General features: G+C 43.1%; 1 protein-coding gene across 1 annotated transcript; it reads left to right on the top strand.

Moving 5' to 3' along the window:
- The first annotated feature begins 1,107 nt into the window (after nt 1-1,107).
- LOC311132798 (oligosaccharyltransferase complex subunit ostc) lies at nt 1,108-11,593 on the top strand. Its single transcript, XM_084166137.1, has 4 exons — nt 1,108-1,739; nt 7,838-7,931; nt 8,096-8,293; nt 11,203-11,593. The coding sequence occupies exons 1-4, from the start codon at nt 1,601-1,603 to the stop codon at nt 11,219-11,221; spliced, it is 450 nt and encodes a 149-aa protein (XP_084022263.1). The 5' UTR covers nt 1,108-1,600; the 3' UTR covers nt 11,222-11,593.
- The last annotated feature ends 501 nt before the right edge of the window (nt 11,594-12,094 follow it).

Here is a 12,094-nt window from a genome sequence, read left to right as displayed (position 1 = left end):
ACTATTTAGGGAAGAAGCAGTCAGCTGATATTCTGTCTATAATGGAGTGGCCAGTACAGTCACTGGATCTCAACCCTATTGAGCTGTTGTAGGCTGCAGGTAGCTTCGTGGGTAAGAGCCTTGTGCCAGTAACCGAAAGGTCGCTGGTTCTAATCCCCGAGCTGACTAGGTGAAAAATCTGTCGATGTGCCCTTAAGCAAGGCATTTAACCCTAATTGCTCATGTAAATCGCTCTGGATAAGAGTGTCTGCTAAATGACTAAAATTTAAATGTTGTGGGAGCAGCTTGACCCTATGGCATCAAGCCAATCCAATTTGTGGGAGGTGCTTCAGGAAGCATGGGGTGAAATCTCTTCAGATTACCTCAACAAATTGACAACTAGATTGCCAAAGGTCTGCAAGGCTGTAATTACTGCAAATGTAGGATTCTTTGACAAAAGCAAAGTTTGAAGGACACAATTATTATTTATATTACAAATCATTATTTCTAACCTTGTCAATGACTACATTTCCTATGCATTTTGCTATATTTCATATTCAATCTCATTTCATGTATGTTTTCATGGAAAACAAGGACATTTCTAAGTGACCCCAAACTTTTGAACGGTAGTGTATGTATTGTATCAAATGGTAGCCTACAATGGCATATACATTAATAGGCTACTTGATTGCCAACAGAGAGGCAAATGTATAATTATCCACATTTAATGTAAGTTTCATTGAGGACTTTTCCCATAAAAAGAAGCACGCGAGGGAGTTCCATAACTTCCATTTCAATGTTCCACTCGGCCAGCCCCCGAGACCCATGAACTGAGCATGCATAAAACACTAAGCTTGATACAGTTTTCTTTACGCTAAATCAACATTCGAATGCAGTTTAAACCACCTCCGAGCGAATGTATGTAGTAATGCGCTATAGTGCGCCCAAAGTCGTTTTCCAGTGCTTTGTTGCCATTATTTATTGATGTGCATAAATTCTAGCATATTAATCTGTTTTATGGAAAAAGGGTTGGAAATTGGTGTCTCAATAATGACAATCTAAATCGCCTACCTACAGCTCACGTGACTCAGGCAATAGTTGTAGCTCACTCTCACTCAGCAACAGCCTGCCTCACTGCCTGACAGTCGGCAGCAGGTCACAGTGAATTATATACATTTTAAGAGAAATGCCATGGCGGCCGTGGTGCAATTTAGAAATAGCCCAAAAATCCGCAACCACTACATTTTCACCCGCAACATCGTTTTGAAAGTAAACTGCGTGGTTGCAACTTGGCAACACTGATAGGGGTAGATAGCGAGGATCATTTTGTTCTAGAACCTTTGACTATCGCACAACAACTACGTCACCACTACGGTCTTATCAGATAAATGACACATTTAAAAGTAAAATAGACTTTTGGTCACATTTTGTCAGTGTTCGAGTACAGTTATTTTGGATATTACATTTTTCGATTCATGAAATCCATTCTCTCATTCAAATTCTGGCATTGGCTTATTAAGTGTTTATCTACGAACTAGATTTTCGGTACTTCCTGGACACGTCGACGTAGCAGCCAGAAACCAGAAATCTTTTTACCGAAAGAGTCAATTCATATTGAATTATGGAGACATTATACGGTCTACCTTTCGCAGTGTTGGAATGTCCAAATATAAAACTCAAAAAGCCATCATGGTTGCACATGCCGTCGGCTATGACAGTCTATGCGATCGTTATTGTTTCGTACTTTCTCATCACTGGAGGTAAGTTGTCGAACACTGCTGCTAGCTAACGTTAGCTAGCTAATTTGCTGTAACAGATGCTTAATAAAGCCTTTGGCTGTAACGTTATGAACCAAGTTACATCAATCTACTAACTAGCTATGTGTTAACGTTATTCAACCATCACGATTATTGTATGCAGTTAGTGATAGCTGGGTTTCTCAACGTTAGTCTTAGTCTCCACGATTTACATTGGAGTTGACTGGTGATTGGTGTGGTTGGACTGGTACTCCGTCACATAAAATGACGTTTATATATATAAAACAATGTGTGTAATTGTGGGCTATTGTTTGGGTGCTGAAAATAGTAGTTTTTTTTAATTACTAAATATTATGTGACATCAGAGCTCCAGTCCGCCCACACCAGTCGCTGCTTAACTCCATTTTAAATGGTGGAGTTGAGTGAGTTTCATCAGCTACTTAACTCCAGGATTTGTAACTCATGTAAAATGATTTAGTTAACATACACATTGAGGAAAGACTCTGCCAGTACATGCAGTCAGACCTATACAATCAGCTAATCAGTGTTGCAAAAATGAAGGGATTTCATAAGAACACAGGGAGATAGCTAAATTAACATTACAAACCTCCGTTTTGTGCCAACCATCAACCGAATTTGCTTTTTCCAAGCACACCCATTCTGTTAACATCTGACTCGACCTGTGATCTGTTCCTGCAGTCATGGTAACAATTTTTTTGATGTAGCTAGTGAACTACTTTTTTAAAGTAACTTTAGTTAAACTTTAGTTGACTCCTGAGTAGCGCAGTGGTCTAAGGCACTGCATCGCAGTGCTAACTGTGCCACTAGAGATCCTGGTTCGAATCCAGGCTCTGTCGCAGCCGGCCGCGACCGGGAGACTCATGGGCGGCGCACAATTGGCCCAGCGTCGTCCAGGATAGGGGAGGGAATGGCCGGCAGGGATGTAGCTCAGTTGATAGAGCATGGCGTTTGCAACGCCAGGGTTGTGGGTTCGATTCCCACGGGGGGCCAGTATAAAAAAATATGTATTCACTAACTGTAAGTCGCTCTGGATAAGAGTGTCTGCTAAATGACTAAAATGTAAAATGTAAATGTAAACAAACTAGCTATAATTCTAAGGGTAGCTTTACTGTGTAGCTCAATGTCTTTCAGTGTCAGTGAAGTAATTGGTAGCTTGGTAATTTTGACTTTAATTAATCAGGCTGTAATACTTGCTTAATTGGTATAAACAATCTGAAACTAATACCTGCAAAATTGTGTAAATGTTCCGTACAAGCTAGAATTTTGAATGCAATTACATTTAAACATACTCTACCAGTATCTGTGCGGTGTGTCCTTCAGCTGCTCGAAATTTGAGACAATATCTACAGGGAAGTATTGTTTACCCAACTTTTTGAGAGCCCATAGGTACAGTGCATTCGGAAATTATTCAGACCCCTTGACTTTTTCCACATTTTGGTTACGTTGCAGCCTTATTCTAAAATGGATTACATTGTATTCCCCCCCCCCCCCCCCCCCCCCCCCCCCCCACTCATCAATCTACACACAAGATCCCATAATGACAAAACAAAAACAGTTTTTTAGAAATGTTTGCACATTTATTAAAAATAAAAAACGGAAATATCAAATTTACATAAGTATTCAGACCCTTTACTCAGTACTTTGTTGAAGCACCTTTGGAAGTGATTACGACCTCGATTCCTCTTGGGTATGACGCTACAAGCTTGGCACACCTGTATTTGGGGAGTTTCTTCCATTCTTCTCTGCAGATCCGCTCAAGCTCTGTCAGGTTGGATGGGGAGCGTAGCTGCACAGCTATTTTCAGGTCTCTCCAGAGATGTTTGATCGGGTTCAAGTCCGGGCTCTGGCTGGGCCACTCAAGGACATTCAGAGACTTGTCACAAAGCCACTCCTACGTTGTCTTGGCTGTGTGCTTAGGGTCATCCTGTTGGAAGGTGCCAAGCCAAATTTCTTCAGCCACCTGAGGTTGAAGAGGCTCCATTGCGCCTTCTTCACCACACTGTCTGCGTGGGTGGACCATTTCAGTTTGTCAGTGATGTGTACGCCAAGGAACTTGAAGCTTTCCACCTTCTCCACTGTGGTCCCGTCGATGTGGATAGGGGGGTGCACCCTCTGCTGTTTTACTGAAGTCCACGATAATCTGTTTTGTTGACGTTGAGTGAGAGGTTAATTTTCCTGGCACCACACTCCTAGAGCCCTCACCTCATCCCTGTAGGCTGTCTCATCATTGTTGGTAATCAAGCCGACTACTGTTGTGTCGTCTGCAAACTTGATGATTGAGTTGGAGGCGTGCTTGGCCACACAGTCATGGGTGAACAGGGAGTACAGGAGGGGGCTGAGCACGCACCCTTGAGGGGCCCCAGTATTGAGGATCAGCAAAGTGGAGATGTTGTTTCCTATCTTCACCACCTGGGGGCAGCCCGTCAGGAAGTCCAGGACCCAGTTAAACAGGGCGGTGTTCAGACCCAGGGCATCAAGCTTAATGATGAGCTTGGAGGGTACTATGGTGTTGAATGCTGAGCTATAGTCAATGAAGAGCATTCTTACATAGGTATTCCTCTTGTCCAGATGTGATTGTGCAGTGTGATGGCGATTGCATCGCCTGTGGATGTATTTGGGCAGTAAGCAAATTGAAGTGGGTCTAGGGTGACAGAAAGGTAAGGTAGAGGTGATATGATCCTTGACTAGTCTCTCAATGCACTTCATGATGACAGAGGTGAGTGCTACGGGGCGATAGTCATTTAGTTCAGTTACCTTTGCTTTCTTGGGTACAGGAACAATGGTGGCCATCTTGAAGCATGTGGGGACCGCAGACTGGGATAGGGAGAGATTGAATATGTCCGTAAACACACCAGCCAGCTGGTCTGCGCATGCTCTGAGGACGCGGCTAGGGATGCCGTCTGAGCCGGCAGCCTTGCGGGGGTTAACATGCTTAAATGTCTTACTCACGTCGGCCACGGAGAAGGAGAGCCCACAGTCCTTGGTAGTGGGCCACGTCGGTGGCACTGTGTTATCCTCAAAGCGGGCGAAGAAGGTGTTTAGCTTGTCCTGAAGCAAGACGTCGGTGTCTGCGACGTGGCTGGTTTTCCAGTCTAAGGTCCTGAGCGCTCTGGAGCAGGTTTTCATCAAGGATCTCTCTGTACTTTGCTCCGTTCATCTTTCTCTCAATCCTGACTAGTCTCCCAGACCCTGCCGCTGAAAAACATCCCCACAGCATGATGCTGCCACCACCATGCTTCACCGTAGGGATGGTGCCTGGTTTCCTCCAGACGTGATGCTTGGCATTCAGGCCAAAGAGTTCAATCTTGGTTTCATCAGACCATAGAATCTTGTTTCTCATGATCTAAGAGTCCTTTAGGTGCCTTTTGGCAAACTCCAAGCGGGCTGTCGTGCCTTTTACTGAGGAGTGGCTTCTGTCTGGCTACTACCATAAAGGCCTGATTGGTGTAGTGCTGCAGAGATGGTTGTCCTTCTGGAAGGTTCTCCCATCTCCACAGAGGAACTCTGGAGCTTTGTCAGAGTGACCATTGGGTTCTTGGTCACCTCCCTGACCAAGGCCCTTCTCCCACGATTTCTCAGTTTGGCCGGGTGGCCAGCTCTAGGAAGAGTCTTGGTGGTTCCAAACTTCTTCCATTTAAGAATGATAGAAGCCACTGTGGTACCCTTCCCCAGATCTGTGCCTCGACACAATCCTGTCTCGGAGCCGTACGGACAATTTCTTCGACCTCATGGCTTGGTTTTTGCTCTGACATCCACTGTCAACTATGGGACATTATATAGACAGGTGTGTGCCTTTCCAAATTATGTCCAATCAATTGAATTTACCACAGGTGGACTCCAATCAAGTTGTAGGAACATCTCAAGGATGATCAATGGAAACAGGATGCACCTGAGCTCAATTTTGAGTCTCATAGCAAAGGGTCTGAATACTTATGTAAATAAGGTATTTACTAACATTTCTAAATCTGTTTTCGCTTGTCATTATGGGGTATTGTTTGTAGATTGATGAGGAAAAAAAGTAATTCAATCAATTTTAGAATTGTACTGTAACGTAACAAAATGTGGAAAAAGTCAATGGGTCTGATTTACTTTCCGAATGCACTGTATATGGTTCGGTTTAGCGCCGAGGTAAAGTGAGTTTTATATTGGATATTCGGTTTTTCTCTCCTCAATAGCGATTGAACCAATCTTGCCATGACAATGAAAATAGTATATTCTGAATCAGGGGAGGGAGAACAATCCACACGTTTTGTGATTTTTGTGTATTTTTGTATAAAACATAAATCACTCAAAAGGTGTGGATTGTTCTCCCTCTCCTTATTCAGAATATACTATATTCAAGGTCATGGCATGCTTGGTTCAATAGCTACACTGAACAAAAATATAAACGCAACATGTTAAGTGTTGGTCCCATGTTTCATGAGCTGAAATAAAAGATCTCAGACATTTTCCATACGCACAAAAAGCTTATTTCCCTCAAAAAAATTCGACAAATTTGTTTACATCCCTGTCAGTGAGCATTTCTCCTTTGCCAAGACAATCCATCCACCTGACAGGTGTGGCATATCAAGAAGCTGATTAAACAGCATGATCATTACACAGGTGCACCTTGTGGTGGGGACAAAAGGCCACTCTAAAATGTGCAGTTTTGTCACACAATGCAACAGATGTCTCAAGTTGAGGGAGTGTGTAAATGGCATGCTGACTGCAGGAATGTCCACCAGAGCTGTTGCAAGAGAATGTAATGTTCATTTCTCTAACATAAGCCGCCTCCAACGTTGTATTAGAGAATTTGGTAGTACGTCCACTCAGCCTCACAACCGCAGACCACATATATGGCGTTGTGTGGGCAAGTGGTTTGCTGATGGCAACGTTGTGAACAGAGTGCCCCATGGTGGCGGTGGGGTTATGGTATGGTCAGGCATAAGCAACAGACAACAAACACTATTGCATTTTAGCGATAGGCAATTTGAATGCACAGAGATACTGTGGCGAGATCCTGAGGCCCACTGTCGTGCCATTCATCCGCTGCCTCCATCACCTCATGTTTCATCATGAAAGTATGAAAAAAAATATAAAATAAATAAATGTATGCACTCACTAACTGTAAGTCGCTCTGGATAAGAGCGTCTGCTAAATGACTAAAAATGTAAGAAATGATCATGCACAGCCCCATGTCGCAAGGATCTGTACACAATTCCTGGAAGCTGAAAATGTCCCAGTTCTTTCATAGCCTGCATACTCACCCATTGAGCATGTTTGGGATGCTCTATATTGACATGCACGACAGCGTGTTCCAGTTCCCACCAATATCCAGCAACTTCGCACAGCCATTGAAGAGGAGTGGGACAACATTCCACAGGTCACAATCAACAGCCTGATCAACTCTATGCAACCGTGATGCAGCGCTGCATGAGGCAAATGTTGGTCACACCAGATACTGACTGATTTTCTGATCCACGCCTCTACCTTTTTTTTAAAGGTATCAACAGATGCATATGGGCCCCGTGTAGCTCAGTTGGTAGAGCATGGCGCTTGCAACGCCAGGGTTGTGGGTTCGATTCCCACGGGGGGCCAGTATAATTTTTTAAAATAAAGAAATGTATACACTCACTAACTGTAAGTCGCTCTGGATAAGAGCGTCTGCTAAATGACGAAACAATACTTTCCTGTGGATATTTTGTGTCAAATTTTGAGCAGCTGAAGGACAAACCGCACAGAAAACCGGTGGAGTTAAGTTTAAATGTCATTTTATTCAACACTATATACCAATTGTGTATTACAGCCTGATTAATCACACTAGGTAATGTTAAACTATATTCTCAGAGTAGCTTCCCCAACACTGCGGCTAATAAACCTTGAGTCGTTTATTAGCCGATTTGAATAGGCTACGTATAGCAAACCAGCAAGCCAGCTCAGATGGTCTGGGCTAGCATTGCACCCTCTTTTGCCCTCGCACATCACGTTTACCATGCCAATTCATATACTATGCCAATGCATAGCTAACTATTGATTGTATTTCTAGTTACTTTAGCTAAATATTTCCAATGGCTTTCATCGTGTCGCTCTCCAATCTGCAGGTATCATCTACGATGTCATTGTGGAACCACCTAGTGTGGGTTCAATGACCGATGAACATGGGCACCAGCGGCCAGTTGCCTTTTTGGCATACAGGTAAGTACGCAGCCTCTTTGCCAGTGTATGCTGTTCCTGCATTGTCAACGCTTGGGGCCATCATTTACACCATTCATTATCATAATTATCTGCATTGTATTGCCAAAAATTGTAAGGGTAGTCAGTAGTCATAACCACCTTTATTTGTTCTCTTTCCCATGAAGAGTGAATGGCCAGTACATCATGGAAGGGTTGGCCTCCAGTTTCCTCTTCACAATGGGAGGCTTGGGCTTCATAATCCTGGATCGCTCCAATGCCCCAAACATCCCTAAACTCAACCGCTTCCTCCTGCTTTTCATTGGTTTTGTAAGCGTCCTGCTCAGCTTCTTCATGGCCAGGGTGTTCATGAGAATGAAACTGCCGTAAGTACTCTTGTGAAGATTTAAAAGGGTGCCTCCAAACCAAAACACATTAAACTCATGTCCTTGGGGTGGGGAGAAATGTGCTACTTATCTGATGGACAGTGCAACACAACCCTAGGCCCTTCCCCAACGCACTGCTCCCATTGAAAACCATTACGTTGCTGCGTTTTTTACACATTTGTTTGTCTAGTTTAAAGGCGACCTAATCGTCACAACACAAGCAACACTCTTGATAGGATGGTTGAGATTGATGTTTGGGTTTTGGACTACCACTCAAAATATGTATCTCATTTGATACCACTCAATGAGAGGATATTCGACTCAAAATAGACCTGGGTTCCTTCAGTTCGATTCAACGTTTGCTACGTTGCGTGGCGTTTTGTAGTGAATTACATGTTTCCCCAAAATGGTGTGCACCATCCTTCAACAGCCTTTGGTGGGAGTGGCGAGGTGTGGCCTGATCAATATGGGTGTGACCATTTCAGATCGCGAAACACACCATACACATTCTCCCTCTGGGCCACCATAATCACACTGTTCTTCAACTAGTCGTTCAGTACAGTACCGTCTTCTTTCAACCCTGCTCAATCGTACTGAACGCACCAGTCTTCGTGACAGTGAAGTCTATTGCAGGACAACTCTCCTTTGAAATGTTGTAATGCATCAAAACACCAGATTTAAAAAGTAACTTAAAAAAATTATAATCGAATGCAGACATTCTCCTTAAAAGGATACTGTTGTAATATGATTTGGGTTGGAGCGTTTGTAAGGTGTTTTCGACCGGTGTTTCCCAAACCTCTCCTCGAAGTACCCCCAGCCAGCCTAGTTATTTCATGTATTCCAGAACCAGCACTGCTGATTCAACTAATCAAGGGCTTAATGATTTATAAGACCATTTGAATCGGCTGTGCTAGTTCTAGAAAACATCAAAGAAGTGGACTGGCTAGGGGCAAAGATGGTGGATAAATGAAGATGTCTTACTCAGGCAGTTTACCGTTGGAAAAAATGGGCAAGGTTCTTGTCTGTCTTAGTGGTCGTTCCCGCTCTCGCGTGAGCATGCTTTACCGCGTGAGCTCACGGTTCCTCCATAATATCTGGCATGCTCACACCAGAGAGGGCACACCCACTTACACAGACAATATTTTTTTCAATGGGAAACTGCCCAATAACAGCTGGCTATGGTCTACATATTGTCCCCCTCCCTGATCGCCCCGCCCTGCCCCGACCAGAAGAAATTAACCAGTGAGATGTCTCGCTTTCTCTACCGTCTCAGGCTGGGGGTATGCGAGGTTTGGGAAACACTAGGTGTTTCTCAAAATGCATACTACCATGCTCCCAGCACGCATATTGGAGCACAGGAGGGTCAGAGTATGAGTCCAAATCAAAGTGTGCGAAGCAGAGCACAGGGCACTTCTCGACTGCGTACTCCGTTTGTACATATTTTGGAGCATGCATCAATGCAATCTTCAACAGAAAGTATGGACAGAAATAAGAAGCAACCATGTAAAAAATTACGTAAATGTGATTGAAATCAAAATGTCTTAACCATTATTTGAGCTGAAGCGAGAGAAGATAAACTCAGACTTCAGAATGAAATATTGCCCAATCACATCACATATGTTGCTTGACTCCAATATTTTATATTGGTGCTTTAATAAATACATGTTGTGTTAATTTTGGCATGTTTACCTGCCTACAATACCCATGAGCTAGTGTGCGTAGATCACAAGCCCATAGTAATTTAATAGGGCTTACTGGCTAGCTAGCCAGATAGCCACGACGAATTGTTAGCTAGCTACCCACGAAGAATTGTCATCTACCTTGCATAACATTAGTTTTAGGTCATTTTTGCCTGTTATACTATCTAGTTAGACCATTTACTCAGTACTTTGTTGAAGCACCTTTGGCAGCGATTAAAGCTTAGTCTTCTTTGGTATGACGCTACAAGCTTGGCACCTGTATTTGGGGAGGTTCTCCCATTCTTCTCTGCAGATCCTCTCAAGCTCTGTCAGGTTGGATGGATGAAGGCCATTGATAAATGCCAAAACATCAAGCTTAAAAATAGTTGTTTAAATAAAATGAGTTTTTAATGGTGAGCGAGCGTTTCGCCTTTTCAATAATGAATTATTTGGTTGCACCTCGACTCACGTTGGTTGAGCGCCATCCACTTCTTTCCAAGGTACACTACATTACCAAAAGTATGTGGACACCTGCTCGTCGAACATCTCATTCCAAAATCATGGGCATTAATATGGAGTTGATTAATATGGAGTTGCTGCTATAACAGCCTCCACTCTTCTGGGAAGGCTTTCCACTAGATGTAGGAACATTGTTGTGGGGACTTGCTTCCATTCAGCCACGAGCATTAGTGAGGTTGGGCACTGATGTTGGGCGATTAAGCCTGGCTCGCAGTTGGTGTTCCAATTCATCCCAAAGGTATTCAATGGGGTTGAGGTCAGGGCTCTGTGCAGGCTAAGTTCTTCCACACCGACCTCGACAAACCATTTTGGCTGAGCCGTTGTTGCTCCTAGACGTTTCCACTTCACGATAACAGCAGTTACAGTTGACCGGGGTAGCTCTAGCAAGGCAGAAATTTGGAGAACTGACTTGTTGGCATCCTATGATGGTACCGCGTTAAAAGTCACTGAGCTCTTCAGTAAGGCCATTCTACTGCCAATGTTTGTCTATGGAGATTGCACGGCTGTGTGCTAGATTTTATACACTTGTCAGCAGCGGGTGTGGCTGAAATAGCCCAATCCACTAATTTGAAGGGGTGTCCACATACTTGTGTATATATCAATCAGCTATTTACCTGAACTGCTGACAAATATTTAAAAAGTGTTAATTTTGACTGCACGTGTTGGAAGCATACTCTAATCTGTCTCTACCTTTCCTTTATTTCCCTGCAGTGGGTACCTCATGGGTTAAAGATGGACACAACACATTACCAAGACGAAGAAAGAAGGGCAAAGACAACTATAACTTGCACATTCACTGTTGATTATGGACTGAAGCTTCAATTGATTTAAGGCAGCCTAAACATTTATAACACAGATTTAAATTGCAAATTTAGAATTGACAGTAACATCGTTCCCTAGAAATAAGTATTTGACCATGTTTGAGTGACGTATTAAAGGCCAGTGCAGTCAAAATGAGATTTTCCTGTGTTTTATATATATTTCCAAACTATGAGGTTGTAATAATAAATAAATAAAATACTGGGAAATTGTGAAAATTATAATGCTGTTTTAGTGTAAGCTGTTTGAAAAGACTGCCTGAAATTAAAGCCTGTGTTGGTGGGATGGAGTTTTTGCGTGCCTGTCGACATTACCAGGCGGTATAAGTTAATACAGGGTTTCCAAACTTGGTTCTGGGGCCCGCCCTGGGTACACATTTCATTTATATGATGAGTTGGTCATTTGAATCAGCTGTTTAGTGCTAGGGCAAAAACCAAAATGTGGCCCCTGGACAGAGTTTGGGGAAAAACTGAGTTAATAACAGTTTCAAACCTATAACAGCTAGTTTTCAGGTTGCATATCCCTTCCATTAGGGTTGTCCAATTAGGCCCCTCACTCAGACCACTTACAGATAGTATTAGCAAATTCTTGCTTGATAAATTGCTCTTTGATAAGAAGCTTTTTTTTTTTTTTTTTTACCAGTTTATTAGGGGAAAAAGTAACAATAAATAAGTAGACCAGAGCCAGCTGTTATTGTGCAGTTTCCCATTGAAAACAATGGTCAAGGTTCCTGTCTAAGTGAGCGTTCCCCCTCTCTCGTGACCATCTTTGAGCATGCTTTCCC

This window comes from Coregonus lavaretus (assembly GCF_964263955.1).
Source record: "Coregonus lavaretus genome assembly, chromosome: 7".
Taxonomy (NCBI): domain Eukaryota; kingdom Metazoa; phylum Chordata; class Actinopteri; order Salmoniformes; family Salmonidae; genus Coregonus; species Coregonus lavaretus.
This window is presented reverse-complemented; position numbering and strand designations above follow the sequence as displayed.